The sequence below is a fragment of the Oncorhynchus nerka genome, linkage group LG27 (genome assembly GCF_034236695.1).
Source record: "Oncorhynchus nerka isolate Pitt River linkage group LG27, Oner_Uvic_2.0, whole genome shotgun sequence".
Classification (NCBI taxonomy): Eukaryota; Metazoa; Chordata; class Actinopteri; order Salmoniformes; family Salmonidae; genus Oncorhynchus; species Oncorhynchus nerka.
In genome coordinates, this window is record NC_088422.1 from 43,502,136 (window position 1) to 43,525,429 (window position 23,294).

At 45.2% G+C, this 23,294-nt stretch overlaps 1 protein-coding gene across 4 annotated transcripts in view; it reads right to left on the bottom strand.

Annotated features, from left to right (window-relative positions):
- Positions 1–381: 381 nt before the first annotated feature.
- dock8 (dedicator of cytokinesis 8) overlaps positions 382–23,294 on the bottom strand; it is a 92,551-nt gene continuing 69,638 nt past the window's right edge. For all 4 annotated transcript variants that reach the window (XM_029638302.2, XM_029638303.2, XM_029638300.2 and 1 more), the window contains 16 exons: positions 23,116–23,200; positions 22,823–22,919; positions 22,002–22,136; positions 21,752–21,904; positions 15,688–15,846; positions 15,506–15,606; positions 14,984–15,176; positions 14,606–14,749; positions 13,997–14,128; positions 13,690–13,824; positions 13,479–13,565; positions 13,118–13,351; positions 12,800–12,943; positions 11,364–11,470; positions 8,986–9,156; positions 382–5,359 (listed from right to left, as the gene is read on the bottom strand). In XM_029638302.2, the coding sequence (XP_029494162.2) occupies positions 5,308–5,359; positions 8,986–9,156; positions 11,364–11,470; positions 12,800–12,943; positions 13,118–13,351; positions 13,479–13,565; positions 13,690–13,824; positions 13,997–14,128; positions 14,606–14,749; positions 14,984–15,176; positions 15,506–15,606; positions 15,688–15,846; positions 21,752–21,904; positions 22,002–22,136; positions 22,823–22,919; positions 23,116–23,200 (2,129 nt within the window). In that variant the 3' untranslated portion in view covers positions 382–5,307. The remainder of the gene's footprint in view (positions 5,360–8,985; positions 9,157–11,363; positions 11,471–12,799; positions 12,944–13,117; positions 13,352–13,478; positions 13,566–13,689; positions 13,825–13,996; positions 14,129–14,605; positions 14,750–14,983; positions 15,177–15,505; positions 15,607–15,687; positions 15,847–21,751; positions 21,905–22,001; positions 22,137–22,822; positions 22,920–23,115; positions 23,201–23,294) is intronic.

Below are 23,294 nucleotides of genomic sequence, written 5' to 3' on the forward strand. Positions count from 1 at the left end.
AGTCATGTTTAAAATGTCTCATGAATTAACCTACTGTACCTAGACTATTGTTGTAATCTTCCAGGTGGAGCTATATAAAGGAGCTCTTGCGCACTGGTCAAATAAAAACGAGGTTGCTTATCGGAATATAGCAGAGGGGTATACTACGAATCTAGTTAAATCTGTAGGCCTATTCGAGATGTTCTAAATTCCAATTCAGGCTTCCATGTAACTGAAGGTGGATATTTATCCAACATTTTAAGCTAATGACGAAAGTATATATATTTGCAAGAATGTGGATTGTGAAATCATGAGTTCTCTAGTCTATGCTAAGTCTAATGATAATGTAGTGATAAGTGGGGCAATAATGACCACAGCAAAGATGTAGCCTACACAATTGAATGGCATTGATATGTGTGCTTTATAATTCATTCAAATCCAACATTTTCAATAAAGCACTGATGAACAACAGATTCAAAATACCACAAAATGAAAAACAAGGAATCCAGTGTTTATTGGTAGGCCACTACCTACAGTATGTCCTATACTCACTTACTGTACTATTATGCAGCTACATTGTAACAGAACACAGAATATAATGTGAATGAATACCCATATGCAGAGCCATATATTAATATATGTCTCTTTGTCCATAAGTATTTCTAATCAGATTATTGCGTTTTCCCAGTAGTATTACAAATGGTTTCTCTATTGGTATACATGACATTCTACAACATGACATCAACATTAACAAACAAGATTAAGAGCCTGGGCAAATACTTGAAACCTGTCTTGTTGGTAAACATAGATTGTAGGATGTCTTTATTTTGGCACCTAATACCATTTTTTTCAACAACAAAAACAAACTTGATATGTGCATTGGCTTTGTCACATTTAGTCATGGTAAACAACATTGTTTCAATATTGTTATTGCCAGCTAAAGTGATGATACTGTATCTTATCTCAAATATATATTTTCATGAAGAAAATAAAATAAAAAGTATCATAACTGTAAACATTTGTATTTGCATTCTCTGATGTGTCGTCTAAATAGCATTTCAGTCTCTGTGTACATACAGATTTGCCATTTAGGTTTGGTTGGTGATGGCATCAGTTATGATGTATGTGCCTTGATGCATTTGTGAACTCATAATAAATTAATCTTTGTTAGTATCTACATAGACATAATAGGCTAACAAAAAATTATATATACACACACATACACAGTTGAAGTTGGAGGTTTACATAAACTGAGTTTAAATGTATTTGGCTAAGGTGTTTCACAATTCCTGACATTTAATTATAGTAAAAATTCCAATCTTAGGTCAGTTAGGATCGACACATTATTTTAAGAATGTGAGATGTCAGAGTAAGAGAAAATTATTTACTTCTGCTTTTATTTCTTTCATCACATTCCCAGTGGGTCAGAAGTTTACATACACTCAATTACCATTTGGTAGCATTGCCTTTAAATGATTAAACTTGGGTCAAACGTTTTGGGTAGCCTTCCACAAGCTTCCCACAATAAGTTGGGGGAATTTTGGCCCATTCCTCCTGACAGAGCTGGTGTAAGTCAGGTTTGAAGGTCTCCTTGCTCACACACGCTTTTTCAGTTCCGCCCACACATTTTCTATTATTGACTTGTTGTCCTTAATTAAGCCATTTTGACACAACTTTGCAAGTATGCTTGGGGTCATTGTCCATTTGGAAGACCCATTTGCAACCAAGCTTTAACTTCCTGTCTGATGCCTTGAGATGTTGCTTCAATATATCCACATCATTTTCCATCCTCATGATGCCATCTATTTTATGAAGTGCATCAGTCTGCCACGATTGGGATGGTGTTCTTCGGCTTGCTTTTTCCTCCAAACATAACAATGGACATTATGGCCAAATAGTTCTGTTTTTGTTTCATCAGACCAGAGGACATTTCTCCAAAAAGTACAATCTTTGTCCACATGTGCAGTTGCAAACCATAGTCTGGCATTTGTATGGCTATTTTGGAGCAGTGGCTTCTTCCTTGCTGAGCGGCCTTTCAGGTTATGTCCATATAGGACTCATTTTACTGTGGATACACATGTTGTTGTACCGGTTTCCTCCAGCATATTCACAAGGTCCTTTGCTGTTGTTCTGGGATTGATTTGCACTTTTCGCACCAAAGTATGTTCATCTTCCTGAGCAGTATGATGGCTGCGTGGTCTCATGGTGTTTATACTTGCGTACTATTGTTTGTACAGATGAATGTGGTACCTTCAGGCATTTGGAAATTGCTCCCAAGGATGAACCAGACTTGTGGAGGTCTACAATTTTTTTTCTGAGGTCTTGGCTGATTTCTTTAGATTTTCCATGATGTCAAGAAAAGAGACACTGAGTTTAAAAGGTAGACCTTGAAATACATCCAATTGACTCAAATTATGTCTGTCAGAAGTTTCTAAAACCATGACATAATTTTCTGGAATTTTCCAAACTGTTTAAAAGGCACAGTCAACTTAGTGTACGTAAAATTCTGACCCACTGGAAAGTGAAAAAATCTGTCTGTAAACAATTGTTGGAAAAATTACTTGTGTCATGCACAAAGTAGATGTCCTCACCGGCTTGCCAAAACTATAGTTTGTTTACAAGAAATTTGTAGTTGTTGAAAAACAAGTTTTAATGACTCCAATCTAAGTGTATGTAAACTTCCGACTTCAACTGTATATAGTACCAGTCAAAAGTTTGGACACACCTACTCATTCCAGGGTTTTTCTTTATTTTTACTATCTTCTACATTGTAGAATAATAGCGAAGACATCAAAAACTATGAAATACCACATATGGAATCATGTAGTAACCAAAAAAAGATTTGATATTCTTCAAAGCAGCCATCCTTTGCCTTGATGACAGCTTTGCACACTCTTGGCATTCTCTCAACCAGCTTCAGGAGGTAGTCACCTGGAATGCATTTAAATTAACAGGTGTGCCTTGTTAAAGGTTAATTGTAGAATTTCTTTCCTTCTTAATGCATTTGAGCCAATCAGTTGTGTTGTGACAAGGTAGGGGTGGTATACAGAAGATACCCCTATTTAGTAAAAGACCAAGTCCATATATTATCGCAAGAACAGCTCAAATAAGCAAATAGAAATGACAGTCCATCATTACTAAGACATCTGGAACATTTCAAGAATTTTGAAAGTTTCTTCAAGTGCAGTCGCAAAAACCATCAAGTGCTATGATGAAACTGGCTCTCATGAGGACCCCCACAGGAAAGCAAGACCCAGAGTCCCTGTGCTGCAGAGGATAAGTTCATTAGAGTTAACTGCACCTCAGAAATTGCAGCCCAAATAAACGCTTTATAGAGTTCAAGTAACAGACGCATCTCAACATTAATTGCACAGAGGAGACTGCGTGGATCAGGCCTTCATGGTCAAATTGCTGCAAAGAAACCACTACTAAAGGACACCAATAAGAAGAAGAGACTTGCTTGGGCCAAGAAACACAAGCAACATTAGACCGGTGAAAATTTGTCCTTTGGTCTGATGAGTCCAAATTTGAGATTTTTGGTTCCAACTGCCGTGTCTTTGTAAGTAGGTGAACGGATGTTCTCCGCATGTGTGGTTCCCATGTGAAGCATGGAGGAGGTGGTGTGATGGTGCTTTGCTGATGACACTGTCTGTGATTCTGCAGCGATACGCCATACCATCTGTTTTGCGCTTCGTGGGACTATCATTTGTTATTCAACAGGACAATGACCCAATACACCTCCAGGCTGTGTAAGGGCTATTTGACCAAGAAGGAGAGTGATGGAGTACTGCACCAGATAACCTGGCCTCCACAATTACCCAACCTCAACTCATTTGAGATGGATTGGGATGAGTTGGACCACAGAGTGAAGGAAAAGCAGCCAACAGGTGCTAAGCATATGTGGGAACTCCTTCAAAACTTTTGGAAAAGCATACCAGGTGAAGCTGGTTGAGAGAATGCCAAAAGTGTGCAAAGCTGTCATCAGGGTGGCTAATTGGAAGAATCTAAAATATATTTTGATTTGTTTAACACTTTTTGGTTTCTACATGATTCCATATGTGTTATTTCATAGTTTTGATGTCTTCACTATTATTCTACAATGTAGAAAATAGTAAAAAAAAAAAAAAAAAAAAGGAAAAACCCTTGAATGAATTGGCATGTCCAAACCTTTGACTGGCACTGTATATATATATATACTGAATGTGTACAAAACACTTGGAACTCTGTCCATGACATAGCTTTTACCTGGATGTAATTTATCAGTCTATGATCCCTTATGGATGTCACTTATTAAATCCACTTCAATCAGTGTACATGATTGTGTATGTGTGCCATTCAGAGGGTGAATGGTCAAGACACATTTTTTAAATGCCTTTGAACATTTGTGCGCCAAGAACTGCAACGCTGCAGGGTGTTTCACGCTCAACAGTTTCCCGTGTGTATAAAGAACGGTCCACCATCCAAAGGACATCCAGCCAACTTGACACAACTGTGGGAATCATTGTGGTCAACATGGGCCAGCATCCCTGCGAAAGGCTTTCGACACCTTCTAGCCATGCCCCGACGAATTTTGCCCTCAGGATGTTCTGAGGGCAAAATGGGGTGCATCTCAATATTCATGTTTTGTACACTAAGTATATATCAAATATAGCATTACGAGTTAACTGGAGAGTTCTATTTTTACAGTGTGAGAGTCTATAGAGTTGCACACATACAAGTGCAAGTCCAAGGAGGACTTTTGCAGAGAACAGAGTGATTTATCGTCAGTCATTTAGTATGAGTCAGATTTCATGCATTCCTTATCAGGACACTTACAAAAAGAAAACATGTTCCCTTGTATTGTGGTGCACGGGCACGCACATACACACACACACACACACACACACAGTCCCTGGCCCTGCAAGGACTATAATGTGGGACTTTTACCCTTCTTTCTCATACCCACAGCAGTTTGCAGAATCGTTAGGACTCACAGTAATCATAGAACTCAGGAGAACTAGCAATGTAAAAAAACGGATAAATGCCAAATTTGCTCAATATTGCACATTACCTGCTACGTAATGTGCTCATTATGGTCTCACACAATGTATTTGTGCTTCTTGTAAAAAAAATAAAAAAATAAACAACAAGCAATGACAATGTATTGCAATGTTGTGTTGATTCAGACATGATTGTAAGTCCTCCATTGTGTAATCATGTGTGTACTGCTCTTCCATGGTGAATGAGGACTGATAGCTCCCTTCTCCTCTTCACCTCCTTTTCTACTTTTACAACATCCTTACTTCTCCGGCCTCTGGAGATTCTCTCAGATAGATAAATCTGTCCTTCTCAGGAGTTTTCCTCCGGGGTTCTGCGGAAACTGAGCCGTTTGATGGAATCTCTTTGAAGGGGAGAGCATAGAGGGAGAGGATGTGACTGTTTAATTACATTTGCATGGTGGAATAGGCAACATTTAAAAAATAATAATAATACACAGCAACTGTCACATTGAGGACAGAAGCAAACCGCACTGGTGATAGGGTGAACATTCAATTAAATGAAGCATTCTTATGAAACAGATTCAGGTATCAATAGTGTTCCAAATGGAACGCTAGTCCTTATATAGTGCACTACTTTTGACCAGGGCCCACAGGTATCTGTTCAAAAATAGGGTAATAAATAGGGAATAGGGTGGCATTTCCCCTCACATTTGGTCCCAACTGGACTCAACCCTGCATGGCACACTTTGATAATGCATTACCTGTAGTTGTTTACCCACACCCGCCCGCAATTGCTAATAACCCTTCCGCCCGACTATATGCGATAAAGTGAAAATCTGATTCCCGCACCCAACCCTAACCCGCAAATATAGAAAATGTGCTGTAGCCATTTCTATCAAACAATGTAAGCTACATTTTGGTCCCATTGTAACAAACACAGCTGGTTACTACCTGCCGCACCGCAGAAAAATGGTGGTATATGTAAATGGCATGTGGGTTCTTCGGGTCTTTTACTTGGTCGTCGACCAATATGTTTTCCTCAATGGAAGGATAGAGAATCTGTGTAGTAAGTGGTATGAGGGACATTGTTCATGCCAAGATCTTAAAAGACCGTTTTAAATCTACCTACCTTATCATTTTTATTTTATTTACGTCTCAGGTCTGCCCTTAGGGCTCATGGTCTGCCCTTAGGGCTCATGGTCTGCCCTTAGGGCTCATGGTCTGCCCTTAGGGCTCATGGTCTGGGTCTGACCTTAGGGCTCATGGTCTGGGTCTGACCTTAGGGCTCATGGTCTGGGTCTGACCTTAGGGCTCATGGTCTGACCTTAGGGCTCATGGTCTGACCTTAGGGCTCATGGTCTGACCTTAGGGCTCATGGTCTGACCTTAGGGCTCATGGTCTGACCTTAGGGCTCATGGTCTGACCTTAGGGCTCATGGTCTGACCTTAGGGCTCATGGTCTGACCTTAGGGCTCATGGTCTGACCTTAGGGCTCATGGTCTGACCTTAGGGCTCATGGTCTGACCTTAGGGCTCATGGTCTGACCTTAGGGCTCATGGTCTGACCTTAGGGCTCATGGTGTACCTTGGAAGTCAGCTTTGATGCTACGTCCTACAGATTGTTATTCAACTCAAAGGGTCTAGTTTCCAAAATGTCAACTTCTTATAAACCTCTTCCTCTTGATACTTTATGGTAAAGAGGTCTTCCAGGTGTGGCTCAATGTTTTAGTTGCAGTTCAACGGAAGCCTCCAAACTCACTCTCTATCCGTCAATGGGATCCTCCATTTTTGGGATGTCATTTATATGGAGCTGCCTACCGCTCGCATTCATGGAGCTAAAGAAGGCACTTTGAACTGCTGAAACACTTCATGATGTATGTGCTGCTTTTGTAATTTTAGTCATTTTTATTTAATGTTATCCCTTAGGTCCTCGGGCGGGGCGGGACTGGGGGGTGTTTTGTATGTATGTATTCATGTTTGCTGGCAATTATTATTACCAAACAAAAAACAAAAAGAAAAATGCGCTGTAGGCTACAGTCAGAGACGGCAGAATGATTTTTGAACAACGGGTGCACTGTTGTTGTTGCCTAATATATATTGAACAAAAATATAAAACGCAACATGAAACAATTTAAGATTTTGCTGAGTTACAGTTCATATTAGGAAATCAGTGAATTAAAAATAAATTCATTAGGCCCTAATCTATCGATTTCACATGACTGGGCTGGGGTGCAGCTATGGGTGGGCCTTGGAGGGCATAGGACCACCCACTTGGCAGCAAGGCCCACCCACAATGGGAGCCAGGCCCAGCCAATCAGAATTAGGTTTTTGCCACAAAAGGGCTTTATTACAGACAGAAACACTCCTCAGCACTCTCCTCTCCCCACACCCCCTCAGACAATCCTGCAGGTGAAGAATCCAGATGTGGAGGTCCTGTCCTGGTGTGGTTACAAGTGGTCTGCGGTTGTGAGGCTGGTTGTACGTACTGCCAAATTCTCTAAAACGACTTTGAAGGCAGCTTATGGTAGAGGAATTGACATTCAATGTTCTGGCAACAGCTCTGGTGGACATTTGTGCAGTAAGCATGCCAATTGCAAACTTGAGACATCTGTGGCATTTTAAAGTGGTCTTTTATTGTCCACAGCACAAGGTGCACCTGTGTAATTATCATGCTGTTTATTCAGCTTCTTGATATGCCACACCTGTCAGGTTAATGGATTATCTTCACAAATGAAAAATGCTCACTAACAGGTATGTAAACACATTTGTGCACAACATTTTAGCGAAATAAGCTTTTAGTGCATTTGGAAAATTTCAGGTATTTTTTATTTCAGTTCATGAAACATGAGACCAACACTTTACATGTTGCATTTATAATTTTGTTCAGTGTAGCTATGTTTCTGCTTATACTGTATTTCCTGATATTTTGGTAGGCTATTTGTTAGTCAACTTAGATATATGCAGCTTTTCTTCTGTCATTATATGTGGCCTTGAAGACTAAATAAACCATTGCTCACCAGAATAATGTCATAAATGATTGAATGAATGCTTCAATCTAGTTGACATCGGTAAAGTGCTCTGTCATCTCTGCTTCTTTCGCGGAGCAAAGACTTTTAGGGACCGGGGAGAAAATCCAATAACTAAGCCCAAAAATGTGAAAGATTTTCTGTTTAAAATCTCCAAATTACATCAGTTTGATTGATTGTCAGGAAATACTAAGCTGTGAAGACAACCCAACCCATGTTTCTGATAGTATTTCAAGCCACATAAAATATGCATCCAGGCCGAACTGAAATCTTATCAGATTTTATGATAATGATGGCACCTCTACATACGGTCCCCAAATGCACATTAGCATTCTCTCAAAATGCTGAAAGAAAGAAATCTTATTTCTCCCCTCCTGTTCCCGAGTCAAAATGTTTTTGGTGTATCATTTTACTGCAATAAATGCTTAATCCTGCAGGAGTTCTGTGTGAAAGGTTATAGACCTACAGTCAGTGTCCAGATGTCAGTTTCCATTTAACCCATCTAAACAGTAGGCTACAGTTCCCTTGACGTGCGTTAGACCTATTTGAAGTCACCGTCTTGTGACTGTGGTATTTGTGTAGCGGCTCACAATCAATACATAACATACTGCTATCATCCTCTTTTACCATGTCACCAAATCTTTCCCAAACATGACCTTTCTGGCCCTCCCTTCTCTTTATTTTCCATTTTGCAGCTTTACGCGTTGTCCTTTTTGCCTCAGTGGCTCAAATGTTCACTTTTTCTGCCTGTTCCCAAAAGTGGTTTCGCAATTGGTGTGTAGGTTATTTGGCACGCGTAAAGTTAGGCCCTAAAGCTTAGGTTTATGCACTAATGGCACAGCCCAAAAATTATTTAAAGAAAATGTAAACATAGCCTGCACAAGAATTATACAATTTAGATTTTTTTTTTTACATATTTACTCAACCAACCGCTACCCACAAGCCCTTCATCCACACAATATTTCATGACCCTAAACCCGTCAACCCTCGCAGCACTAGTTACCTATTCTCCAAGCGTAGTTTGATGATGGGTTTGTAGAGCTCGGGTATCTTCCTCTCCAGCATGGGCCGCAGGTTCTCTCTCAGACGGTTGTAGTTCTTCTTCAGCTCCTGCTGGTACTCCTTCTGGTCCATCGTGATCAGGTGCTTGTTCTTCTCCACAGCCTCGCCACACCTACAGAGGAACAGTGGGGGGGGAAAGACATACTGCAGGCTCTCTCTCAATAGTCTCCTCTCATCTCCTCCTGAAAAGTCATTTCAGGTCAGGTCTTTACGCAGGACCTTCTTATTATTTGTCAGAGTAAATTCATTTAATTTACTTATTTTCTATTAACGGATTCCAGTTCATTTCCTGAGCTAACAATGTGACTGACATGGATTTGACCCCAAATCTGTTCACATTGAAATGTATAAATGTTTTCACCTTATTAAAAACAACCCCCGTGTGTCCATCTGTATTTGATTGGGGCTTTCTCCGAGCCCTGCCACTTTACTACAGGAATGCTCGAGGAAGAAATGTGTCTTGTAGTAACTGTGCTGAGAGTTGCAGGGAGTAGAGTGACCGATGACCAAACAAACTAGCCTGAGGTTGAACCTCATTCCCAGAGAACAGGGTCATGCCTGCATTCACAATTACAACATGCATAATGGGCGACAGACAAACGAGGCACAGGGAAATGGAAAGACGAGGATGCTTAAAAAAACTAAACACATGGTTGCACTTATCTCTCCCCTTTTAGTGCAAGTAATACGGAAAATGTAATCTAACGGTATATGGTAAATGCATAGGGACTGCTGGAAAGACAGGGGGAAACAAAATCATTTAAAAACCTTCAATGTGCTGTAGCTAGCAACCATCGCCCTTCCAGCGCAAATAGCAGGATGATAAGTGGATACTATATAAGGAGCTCGTGCCAGCTTGCATGGATTATGGAGAAAAATAAACATTTTTTGAAATTACGGTAAATATTTGCCAGCCTGCTTGCAGGAATCAAGGCAGTTGGAATGTGGCATGAGGGTTCCAAAATGAAAGCCACCTTTCGGAGGCAAACGATACGTTCCCACGCGATGCACACACACTCTTGCACACAGGGACACACAGACACACACCCTGGACCAAATAACCACATCTCCTGCCTCATTCGTTTAGATGGTTGGTTTAAATTATTTGTAAAACATTCTAAATAAAAATGTACCTCCCCAGGCAACAATAAAACTTTTCTGTTCCATTCAAAACCAAATGCAGCTGAATGATATTAAAGGGAAAACAACTTTTATTCATTTGCCCAACGGGAAATGAAATACCTTGTTGTGTTGTATTAAGTCATGTTTTAGTTACCTGTCTAGCTTCCTTTAGTATCACCTATGAATGTATTCCAGTAATAACACATTACCAAGACTGAGATGCTGTGTGTGCATACAGTAGCTGGTTTTACTGTCATTCGCTTGCTTTTCTATTTCCACCACGTGGCAGTACTATTTTAGAGTGTCCTTTTCTATTTCCACCACGTGGCAGTACTATTTTAGTGTCCTTTTCTATTTCCACCACGTGGCAGTACTATTTTAGTGTCCTTTTCTATTTCCACCACGTGGCAGTACTATTTTAGTGTCCTTTTCTATTTCCACCACGTGGCAGTACTATTTTAGTGTCCTTTTCTATTTCCACCACGTGGCAGTACTATTTTAGTGTCCTTTTCTATTTCCACCATACGACAGTACTATTTTAGTGTCCTTTTCTATTTCCACCATGCGACAGTACTATTTTAGTGTCCTTTTCTATTTCCACCATACGACAGTACTATTTTAGTGTCCTTTTCTATTTCCACCATACGACAGTACTATTTTAGTGTCCTTTTCTATTTCCACCACGTGGCAGTACTATTTTAGAGTGTCCTTTTCTATTTCCACCACGTGGCAGTACTATTTTAGTGTCCTTTTCTATTTCCACCATACGACAGTACTATTTTAGTGTCCTTTTCTATTTCCACCGTGCGACAGCACTATTTTAGTGTCCTTTTCTATTTCCACCATGCGGCAGTACTATTTTAGTGTCCTTTTCTATTTCCACCATGCGGCAGTACTATTTTAGTGTCCTTTTCTATTTCCACCATGCGGCAGTACTATTTTAGTGTCCTTTTCTATTTCCACCATACGACAGTACTATTTTAGAGAGTGTCTGTGCTTCAAGACACCACTAACACCATTAACGCCAGAAATGTATATTCCACCAAATACTGTATTCGTGCCAGAACTGATAACGAGTGCACACTTGGGAAAAAATTAGAGAATCGGACTGCAACCAAAGCAAGGTAGGGTTTCTTAGCTCTCATTGGCTGGCTGGTGAGCCATGGGTTTCTCTGTGGTGTTTGGCTTGGCTCTCACCTCATTATGAACTCTTTGAAACACAGGCGCAGTTTGTTGTGGTGACGGAAGAGCTTGGGGTCCGCTGGGATCTCATTCAGAAAGACCTGGGCCACCTCCAATGGTCCCTACACAGACAGACAGACGGGAGGGAGGGACGGAGGGGAGAGAGAGCGAGGGAGGAGAGAGAACAAGGGAGGAGATGGAGCAAGGGAGGAGATGGAGCAAGGGAGGAGAGAGAGCAAGGGAGGAGAGAGCGGGAGGGAGGAGAGAGAGAGAGAGAGAGCGAAGGACAGAAGGAAAACAGAGGAAGAAAATGGTATAAAAGAGGAAGAAGGAGAGCGGGGAGGAGTGGGAGGAAGAAAGTGTGTGTGTGAGTGTGGATGATGAATGCCTTGCTTTCAGTAGAGGAAACTACTTCCTAACAGAAGGCTTAATAATGTCCGTGTCCCAAATGACACTACTTTTGACCAGAGCTTCATATATTCATAGGCCATAAGGAACGGGGTGCCATATGAGACACGGCCAATGTGTCCAAAGGCCACGATGTTCAGCCAAGAGATCAGACGAGAGACCCGGGATTGGCCTGCTGTGTGGCTAAGGTCACCCCTGAACCCTGCCTACGAGCAGCCATTTTGGCTCACATTCTTTCCCTCTCTGGGATCTTGTTATTCTAACTTCTAATCATCCTGAAACCACTGCACATTCGCGTGACACCGGGTCACGCCAGGCATAGCAAACGAGCCCTGACGAGCATTCGAAGCAGAGGTGCTAGGCTAGGGCCTGGACAGACAGACGGACCGACGAACATAGAGGGGGGGAACCGTGCCTCTCTACTGATTAGGCCCAGGGCTGTGTTTGTTTATGGACGGCGCGAGCATTAAGGTTGTGTATACAGTCAGCAGGTGAAAGCAGGGGTTGCTGTCAGATTAGACGATCCAAGAGAAAGCTGGGGCCTGATGTTGTAACTACATCATTACTCTAGCGTTTTAGCCAACGTTTGACGGGAGCTGTAAGCCATCAGATCAAAGGGTTTCCGTGTTTAGCGCAGACATGAAAGGAGAGGTTGTGAATTAAGGTTTTAAAAACGAATCAGCAGAGGCACTGTACAGACGATGTTAGGGTTGAACCGGACTCTTTGATGTGTCATGTCTCCCACCTGCTGTTTATCGTCACGTTAACTTACAAGACTGGATGCTTCCTCTAGATTCAGGAGGATTCAGGAGAACACAAACGATTGCCTGCTATATACACCATGCGAACCACTTCAGTCGGCTTTTCAAACTAGTTTTTTTGTCTTTATTTGTTGTGTGGAGTCGAGGAGTAACGTTCAATCACTGAGTAACAGCAATAAGTCAGAAATAGCTCTATGTTAAACTGCAAACGCGGGAGTAGAAAAGACGAGAGGCAAGGAAAAGACTCCATTCTTAGGGGCCAAGGCAGGTGACTGGAGGTACCTGGTTGACAGTGGCTCCAACAGAGCCCTGTAGAAGCATCTGGAGCATCTTCGCATCGGGCTGCTCCCTGTGTGTGGCTACTGCTAGCTCCCTGGTCTTCTTCTGCATGTCCTCGATGGCCACCTCAATGGGAGTCAGGTCAAACTGGAGATGGGGGGGGGTTAGAGGAAGGAGAATGAAAGGGGGAGTGTGCGAGTTAGATTTGGAGAGATAAAATATCAGTATTTTTGCCTAAAAGTCAGTAATGATCAAATGATCAAAAGGCAACGAGGGACCCAGGCATTGAGAAGCTGTACGCGCTCAGTTCCACCAGCATACCTCTTCTTTCTGGATGACGTTGATGCGTGTCTTGACGTAGGGAAAGGCGTGCATGGTGGTGAGGATGGTCTTCCTCTTGTACTGCTCGTTGAGCTCGCCGCGCCGCCCGGCCTTGGTGAAGGGCGTGGTGTACATGAAGCGACGCAGGTTGAAGTTCTTCTCAAAGTTGGTCAGGCGGTTTTTCATCTCATAATCGTCAAAGAAGGGCTCCACATAGGTGATCTGGATGTAGGCCTGGGGGGGGGGGGGGGGGGGTGTAAATGAAGAGATGCATCTTGTTGTTTGACATATGCAAGTCGGAGAAGGTAGTCAAATGGGACTCGGCAGTAATGACTTGGTAGTGTAGTGTCGTATACTGTACCTTGTTAGCATCCAGTTTGCTCCTGTCTATGTCTTTGGAGTCTTTGATCATCTCCAGGGCATCTCCAAAACACTGACTGTAGAAGTTCTACAACAGCAATGCATACGGTACTCATGTGAATAGATTCAGTACTTCTATCATTACGGTAAAAGCATCCACACAACGGTGGGCACACACACACACACATCCTCACACACACACCCTCTCTCACCTCCAGTCTGTGGGATATCTCTGGCAGGTGGGTGATCCCTGGCTCCTTGTAAACAAACTCTCGTTCGTCCAGGTCTCCAAACTTGGCCCCATAAAACCCCACTCGGAAATATGTCCCAAACATCCTCTTATGGCCCTGGGACGACAAGACAAACACATGAAAGAGACTCAGTATTGTGTATAAAAAATAAAAAATAAAATAAAAAAGGCTATTTTCATTGTAAGCATTTCACCATGATTGTAAACACTTCATATGTACTGTGGATGTAAAGCCCTTCGTAAACGGTAGTCCATGCGGCTGTCTGTACCTTCTGAATGATGTTGTCGAAGGCTCTCTGGAGTTTGTGGTGAGCGGAGCCCAGCTCCCGGAAATCTCTGTGAGCCTCCAGGATAGGCATAACGATCTTGTACACCTCGTTCACTGCCTCATAAAGACCACCCTGAAAACAACAGCAACGACACTCACTGACAACATACACTACATGGCCCGAAAGTTTGCGGACACCTGATCTTCGTACGTGTCATTCCAAAATCATGGGCATTAACATGGAGTTGGTCCCCCCCTTTGCTGCTACAACATCCTCCACTCTTCTGGGAAGGCTTCCCACTAGATGTTGGAACATTGGAAGCAAGTCCCCGCAGCATTCAGCCACAAGAGCGTTAGCGAGGTCGGGCACGGATGTTGGGCGATTAGGCTTGGCTCGCAGTCGGCGTTCCAATTCATCCCAAAGGAGTTCGATGGGGTTGAAGTCATTTTAAGTCCACATACTTTTGGCCACATAGTGTACGATTGTTGTGCGTTTATGTAAGTGCAGCAGTACCATTATTTAGCATGCGCATGTCCTCCACTCAGTGTGTGTGTGTGTGTGTGTGTGTGTGTGTGTGTGTGTGTGTGTGTGTGTGTGTGTGTGACGTACCTGGCTGAAGAGTTCTGCTGCCTGCTCCAGTAGGACCACCAGCCCACCGGTGGTGAAGTATCTCCCTGAGCAGACTCCGTCTTCGTCTGGGGACAGGACGTCATCGGACACTGCCGACTCCTCCAGCACGTTGGGAGAGATGTTCTGCACAACCAATCAATCAACCAACCGATCAGACTCATCCAGCGTATTACAAAAGGGAACCAACCAATCAAGTGTTACTGATATAGCGTTTTTTTACTAAAACATCTGTCCCTAAGTGATTAACCAAGATAGCAGCCAAACAATCTATATATTATGTTTTCAGTGTACAGTTCCCCCTTCTGGCCACAGTCAACATTCCAGATTCAGTATTGTGTGTTCGTGCGTGTACCGCACCTGAAAGGTGACACTGCCCACAGGTAGGTATTTGTGGTCCTCCAGCATGCTGAGGTATTCAGCCACCAGGGCCGCGGCGTGGACCAGACACATGGCCGACTCTGTAAAACACTTCCTGTTCTTGTGTTTCTCCGCCATGTTCTGCAGCCAGGTCAACCTCAGGTCGGGCGACGTCTGGTAACCCTTTGCTATCCTGGAGAGAGAGAGGGGGGAGGAAGTGTGTGAGTGATGCCAAATTCTTGACCCCTGGGGAGGGCTGGCGGTCAGTTTTAGGTAGCCTAACGTAAATTGAAGCTTCAACGGCCTTTTACAGATGCAGAATGTAAGCAGATGACCCGTGACCCGAGAGAGTATGCATTCACACCCACACACACAACCTGCATGTATTTACTGTACGTACACAAACCCAGATCACTGTACCAAACTGCTACTACATGGTTTCCATAGTGAGCAACAAACAGAGGAGAAACAACCAAACCACAGAGACATAAAGCAGGAGTCTGTGTGTGTGTGTGTGTGTACCTATACATGAGGTCCATGAGCATCTCTGGGTCTTCTTGGAACTCTCTCATCTTCACCGTGTCTGACAGGATACTGTTCAGGTTCCTCAGCAGCTCATCCACCTACACAGACGAGGGCCAGGGTCGATATCAACACGTTTGTGAATGGCATTCCCGCAGTCCGTGTGCGAACGTGTGCGTTACCTGCGAGGGTAGAGGTGTGTTCTGCATCTCTGTGTCCTCCTCGGCATAGGCCAGTATGGTGCGGAGGGACCTGCGGAGGTACTCCTCATGGAAGTCATCGGACTTCCCCACCAGAGAGGCTAGAGACATGGTCACCTGCATCTTCACCCGGGAGAAGTTCTGCACAGTGAGGGAGAGGGACTGACATGAACATCTAGGGTTGACCTAGTCTGCATCCCAAAGAGCAACCTATTCCCTACATAGTGCACTCCTTTGGGCCCGGGTCAGAATGAGTGCACTGTATAGGGAATAGGGTGCTTTCACCTGTTATGTGGCCCTCTGTGACAGTCATTTCTGAGGGGTGGATTTGACAGGGAGGAGGCCTATCCTCAGTATCAGGGCTTAGAGTGGAGGGTATGTAGGTATCGTATTAGGATCCCCATTAGCTGTTGCGATATTATCCCTCCGATTACAGTGAAGAGCGAGACGTTCGGCTGCAGTTTTCCTAGTCCTTCTTTGCAGCACCTGACCTTATGACCGGGCAATAAGGCCGATATGATACAACTAGAGCCTGCAGGACTTGCTGTGTGGAGTCTAAAGAGCAGAGCAGGTCTTCATTACAGACAGACGTCCCCCATCTTTACAACCATCCATTTGACCATGACACTTTGCAATCCAAGGTAACAAGGTCATTTAGTCTCCTCAACTTGCTCAACGGCCACATTATTCAATACCAGATTCAGCTGAGGTCTAGAACTTTCTGGAATTCTTCGTACAAAAATACAACACTTTTAGTTTTCGAGATGTTCAGGACAGTAACACAGGCTAACGTTACAGTTTTACTAGCATGGCTGGCTGTATACATAAAAGCAAGCTATAAAAAGGACATATTAAAGAATGATATGACATTGCTCAGTCGTGTATTGACTAATAAAGTAGACTTTGGGGTTGTAAATATTCCCCTTTAAGGGTCTATCTGTTGGTCTACTACTTTCACACCTGTGTGTGACTGTCTGTCTGTCTGTCTAGGTCTGTCTCGATGTCTCTGTCTAGGTCTGTCTAGGTCTCTGTCTAGGTCTGTCTCGATGTCTCTGTCTAGGTCTCTGTCTAGGTCTCTGTCTAGGTCTCTGTCTAGGTCTGTCTAGGTCTCTGTCTAGGTCTCTGTCTCTGTCTAGGTCTCTGTCTAGGTCTCTGTCTAGGTCTCTGTCTAGGTCTCTGTCTAGGTCTCTGTCTAGGTCTCTGTCTAGGTCTGTCTAGGTCTCTGTCTAGGTCTGTCTAGGTCTCTGTCTAGGTCTGTCTAGGTCTGTCTCGATGTCTCTCTGTCTAGGTCTCTGTCTAGGTCTCTGTCTAGGTCTCTGTCTAGGTCTGTCTGTCTAGGTCTGTCTCGATGTCTCTGTCTCTGTCTAGGTCTCTCTCTGTCTAGGTCTCTGTCTGTCTAGGTCTGTCTCTGTCTCGATGTCTCTGTCTAGGTCTGTCTCTGTCTCTGTCTAGGTCTGTCTGTCTCTGTCTAGGTCTGTCTCGATGTCTCTGTCTAGGTCTGTCTCGATGTCTCTGTCTAGGTCTGTCTCGATGTCTCTGTCTCGGTCTCTGTCTCGATGTCTCTGTCTAGGTCTCTGTCTCGATGTCTCTGTCTCGATGTCTCTGTCTCGATGTCTCTGTCTCGATGTCTCTGTCTCGATGTCTCTGTCTCGAGGTCTGTCTCGATGTCTCTGTCTAGGTCTGTCTCGATGTCTCTGTCTAGGTCTCTGTCTCGATGTCTCTGTCTAGGTCTCTGTCTCGATGTCTCTGTCTCGATGTCTCTGTCTAGGTCTGTCTCGATGTCTCTGTCTAGGTCTGTCTCGATGTCTCTGTCTAGGTCTGTCTCGATGTCTCGGTCTCGATGTCTCGGTCTCGGTCTCGATGTCTCTGTCTCGATGTCTCTGTCTAGGTCTCTGTCTCGATGTCTCTGTCTCTGTCTGTCTCGATGTCTCTGTCTAGGTCTCTGTCTCGATGTCTCTGTCTAGGTCTCTGTCTCGGTCTGTCTAGGTCTGTCGATGTCTCTGTCTAGGTCTGTCTCGATGTCTCTGTCTAGGTCTGTCTCGATGTCTCTGTCTAGGTCTGTCTCGATGTCTCTGTCTAGGTCTGTCTCGATGTCTCTGTCTAGGTCTGTCTCGATGTCTCTGTCTAGGTCTGTCTCGATGTCTCTGTCTCGATGTCTCTGTCTCGATGTCTCTGTCTCGATGTCTCTGTCTCGATGTCTCTGTCTCGATGTCTCTGTCTCGATGTCTCTGTCTCGTTGTCTCTGTCTCGATGTCTCTGTCTCGATGTCTCTGTCTCGATGTCTCTGTCTAGGTCTGTCTCGATGTCTCTGTCTAGGTCTGTCTCGATGTCTCTGTCTAGGTCTGTCTCGATGTCTCTGTCTAGGTCTGTCTCGATGTCTCTGTCTAGGTCTGTCTCGATGTCTCTGTCTAGGTCTGTCTCGATGTCTCTGTCTCGGTCTGTCTCGATGTCTCTGGTCTGTCTCGATGTCTCTGTCTAGGTCTCTGTCTCGATGTCTCTGTCTAGGTCTGTCTCGATGTCTCTGTCTCGATGTCTGTCTAGTCTCTCTGTCTCTGTCTCGATGTCTCTGTCTGTCTCGATGTCTGTCTAGGTCTGTCTGTCTCTGTCTAGGTCTGTCTCGATGTCTCTGTCTAGGTCTGTCTCGATGTCTCTGTCTAGGTCTGTCTCGATGTCTCTGTCTAGGTCTGTCTCGTCTCTGTCTAGGTGTCTCTGTCTCTGGTCTGTCTCGATGTCTCTGTCTCGATGTCTCTGTCTAGGTCTGTCTGTCTCTGTCTCGATGTCTCTGTCTCGATGTCTCTGTCTAGGTCTGTCTCGTCTCGGTCTGTCTATGTCTCTGTCTAGGTCTGTCTCGATGTCTCTGTCTAGGTCTGTCTCTGTCTGTCTAGGTCTGTCTCGATGTCTCTGTCTAGGTCTGTCTCTGATGTCTCTGTCTAGGTCTGTCTCGATGTCTCTGTCTCGATGTCTCTGTCTCGATCTCTGTCTCTGTCTCTCTGTCTAGGTCTGTCTCGATGTCTCTGTCTAGGTCTGTCTCGATGTCTCTGTCTAGGTCTGTCTCGATGTCTGTCTGGTCTGTCTCGATGTCTGTCTCTGATGTCTCTGTCTCGAGTCTCTGTCTCGTCTGTCTCGATGTCTCTGTCTAGGTCTGTCTCGATGTCTCTGTCTAGTCTCTGTCTGTCTCGATGTCTCTGTCTAGGTCTGTCTCGATGTCTCTGTCTATGTCTCTGGTCTGTCTCGATGTCTCTGTCTAGGTCTGTCTCTAGGTTTCTGTCTCTGTCTGTCTCGATGTCTGTCTGATGTCTCTGTCTCGATGTCTCTGTCTGTGTCTCTGATGTCTCTGTCTAGTCTCTGTCTGTCTCTGTCTCTGTCTAGGTCGATGTCTCTGTGTCTCGATGTCTGTCTCGTCTCGATGTCTCTGTCTAGGTCTGTCTCTCGATGTCTCTGTCTGTCTCGGTCTGTCTCGATGTCTCTGTCTCTGTCTCGATGTCTCTGTCTGTCTGTCTCGATGTCTCTGTCTAGGTCTGTCTCGATGTCTCTGTCTAGGTCTGTCGATGTCTCTGTCTCTGTGCTCTGTCTAGGTCTGTCATGTCTGTCTGGTCTGTCTCGATGTCTCTGTCTCTGTGTCTAGGTCAGGTCATGTCCCTCTGTCTCTCTGTCTCGAGGTCATGTCTCCTCTGTCTGTGCAGGTCTCGATGTCTCTGTCTAGGTCTGTCTCGTCCCTGTCTCGATGTCTCTGTCTCTGTCTCTGTCAGGTCATGTCCCTGTCTCTCTGTGTCTCGGTCTGTCCCTCTCTCTCTGTGCAGGTCATGTCCCTCTCTCTGTCTCGATGTCTCTGTCTAGCAGGTCATGTCCCTCTCTCTGTCTCGCAGGTCATGTCCTGTCTAGGTCTCTGTCTCTGTCTCTGTCTCGGTCCATGTCCCTCGATGTCTCTGTCTCGATGTCTCTGTCTCGATGTCTCTGTCTCGATGTCTGTCTCGATGTCTCTCTGTGTCAGGTCTCTGTCCCTCTGTCTAGGTCTGTCTCGATGTCTCTGTCTAGGTCTGTCTCGATGTCTCTGTCTAGGTCTGTCTGTCTCTGTCATGTCTCTGTCTCTCTCTGTGCAGGTCATGTCCCTCTCTCTGTCTCTGTCTCGGTCATGTCCTGTCTCGAGGTCTCTCTCTGTGTCAGGTCATGTCCTGTCTCTCTCTCTGTGCAGGTCATGTCCCTCTCTCTGTGCAGGTCATGTCCCTCTCTCTGTGCAGGTCATGTCCCTCTCTCTGTGCAGGTCATGTCCCTCTCTCTGTGTCAGGTCTCTGTCTCTGATGTCCCTCTCTCTCTGTCTAGGTCTGTCTCTGTCTCTGTCAGGTCATGTCCTGTCTAGGTCTGTCTCTCTCTGTGCAGGTCATGTCCCTCTCTGTCTCTGTCTCGATGTGCAGGTCATGTCCCTCTCTCTGTGCAGGTCATGTGTCCTCTCTCTGTCTCTGTCAGGTCATGTCCTGTCTAGGTCTGTCTCTGTGCAGGTCATGTCCCTCTCTCTGTGCAGGTCATGTCCTGTCTCTCTGTGCAGGTCATGTCCCTCTCTCTGTGCAGGTCATGTCCCTCTCTCTGTGCAGGTCATGTCCCTCTCTCTGTGCAGGTCATGTCCCTCTCTCTGTGCAGGTCATGTCCCTCTCTCTGTGCAGGTCATGTCCCTCTCTCTGTGCAGGTCATGTCCCTCTCTGTGCAGGTCATGTCCCTCTCTCTGTCATGTCCCTCTGTGCTCTGTGTGCAGGTCATGTCCTCTCTCTGTGCAGGTCATGTCCCTCTCCTGTGCAGGTCATGTCCTCTCTGTGCAGGTCATGTCCCTCTCTCTGTGCAGGTCATGTCCCTCTCTCTGTGCAGGTCATGTCCCTCTCTCTGTGCAGGTCATGTCCCTCTCTCTGTCCAGGTCATGTCCCTCTCTCTATCCTTCTTCTTCTTCTTCTTCTTTCTAGGTCAGTCCAGTTGTTGTTAAGGGTGTCACAGTCTCCTCCAGGTAATGGAAGGTTTAACCCTGACATTGTTGTGTGTGTGTGTGTGTGTGTGTGTGTGTAACCCCATCTATCTCCACCATCAGCAGCAAAGCGGGAAACGATCTCCCATTAGCTGCGACATAATCACCTATGGATCATCTCTACGGCCCCATTCTGTTAAATCCAACGTGGAGCCAGGGCCTAAACGGCCATCACTGGCATTGATACAATGTGTGTGTGTGTACATGTATGTGTGCGTGTGTGTGTTGTCCTTGTGTGGGGGGCTCTGAGCGATGACCTCACTCCTTCTCCTTTCTCTTTCCACTATTTGTCATCCCCTCACTCGGTCTCCATCTCCCCTACCCTCTCTCCACCATCATCCCGAAAGATGGCCTCACTTCAACTGTGCACTGGCAATCCATCAAAAACTCTCATTCACCATCCTCCCTCCTCTCTTTCACTCGTTCTCTTCGTATCCATGTCCTCCCTGGAAAAACCTTGGTCTTTTTCACCAGGAACCAAACAGAGGAACATGGCCAGACACCGGGAGGGGACAACCTGAACTTGTCCAATAAGAAACTTGTGGCAACACGCTTGGCTACGTTTTGCAACGGTGTGCACTAATGAATATGACCCCTGCTTCATGGTTTTATTTAGATGCTAAATGGGATATGGAGAGGTGGTGAGGGGGATGAAAACAAACAAAGGGTGGGTGAAGGAGATCCTTCACACCACGGCTATGGAGGTTGTTTAAAACAGAAGAGGTAAAGGTCATTCACTCTGAATTAGAGATTGTGCCAAGAGGGGAGAAGCTCAGATGACCTTCTGTCCTTCCCTCTCCCTCCCACGCGCCGTCTCATTCTCCACCTCCCCCTTTTTCTAACTCGCACATTACTTACAGAAAGGCCGGGACACAGGGGTTAGACAGTGACATATCTCCCTGTTCACTTCTCACTACCCAGAAACACATCACTCAGCAAATGTCTCCACTGAGCTCAAAATAGACATGGAAAAGACATTAAAGCTGGGTGGTAGAGGAAAACGGATGAGACAGAATCAGTGTGCGTGCGTGTACTCACGTTGGCCGAGCTGAAGCTGCATCTCATGATGAGGTATAGGGTAGCGCAGGCCTGGCTTCTGTTTCCACCCTCATGACTGCTACAGTACTGGAGCACCTTCTGACACAGGTCGGCACACTGCTCGGCTTCCTCTTCAAACAACAGGTCACCAAACTACACACACACACACACACACAATACTGTCAGTATATAAACGCGCACGCAGCACACAATACTGTCAGTACATAGTGTGTACACACACACACCCTACCTTGACGATGAGCGCTCGAAGCGTGCTGAAGCAGTGAGACAGGAAGGTTGTACTCTGGTTACAGGTGAGACAGTGTAGCAACACCCTCAGTACTCCGCCCACTACACTGTCCTTACAGTCAGCCAACGGAACAGCCTGTGCGGGAGACAGACTGTCATGACAACCAACCACAAGTGAGAGAAAGAATACGGTCAGCCAATGGAACCAGAGAGGACATTGTGACGCAGGCCGTGTTCGAGAGAGTATCAAATTCGTAAAGCATTGTGGGTATATGGTGACAGACTGATCTACAAACAATCAGCAGTCGTCAACACAACGAGAGAGAGAAGAGAGAGAGGAGAGGAGAGAAGAGAGAGAAGAGAGAGAGAAGAGAGAGAGGAGAGAGAGAGGAGAGAGAGAAGAGAGAGAAGAGAGGAAAGAGAGAGAAGAGAGGAGAGAGGAGAGAGAGAAGAGAGAGGAGAGAAGAGAGAGAAGAGGAGAGAGAAGAGAGAGAAGAGAAGAGAGAGAGAGAGAGAGGAGAGAGAGAGAGAGGAGAGAGAGAGAGAGAGAGAGAGAGAGGAGAGAGAGAGAGAGAGAGAAGAGAGAGAGGAGAGAGAAGAGAGAGAAGAGAGGAGAGAGGAGAGAGAGAGAGAGAGAGAGAAGAGAGAGAGAGGAGAGGAGAGAGAGAGAGAGAGAGAAGAGAGAGAAGAGAGAGAAGAGAGAGGAGAGAAGAGGAGAGAGAAGAGAGAGAGGGAGAGAGGAGAGAGGAGGACAGGAAAGATCGAAGAGGACGGAAGAAAGATGAACAGGTAGAGAAACAATAAGGAGAGCGATGTTGTGACCTGTACTATGGTCTCCAGTAGGTCCAGGACAATGAGGTTGGACTCAGTAGCCAGATTCCCACTGATTAGAGCCTCCTGGTCCAGCTCTGCTTTCGTTCTGAGAGTAAAAAGGCACAAGGATGAGACCTCGTTCTGCCTCTATGGGTTCTCTTCCTTGACATTGTCTTCACAAGACACTGCCTGACAATTGGTCTTCTGAGCCATAGTTACCAGGAGAGGTGAGTAATACATGTTTGCAAGAATTGCGTATGTACCCGTGTGTGTGTGTGTGTGTGTGTGTGTGTCTAACTCACTTGTCTTGTCTGTCGTTGGTCTGCCTCCACTGCGTCAGGTCTTTCCTCCAGCGTAGGTTCTCTCTCTGACCTGCGCGGTCACTTCCTGTCCGGGTCAAAGGGGCAGGGATAAGAGGGCAGACAGGCTCTCGTTCAATCAAAAAGCAGCCTAGGAGTACCATCCTCCCCTTTTCAGCTGC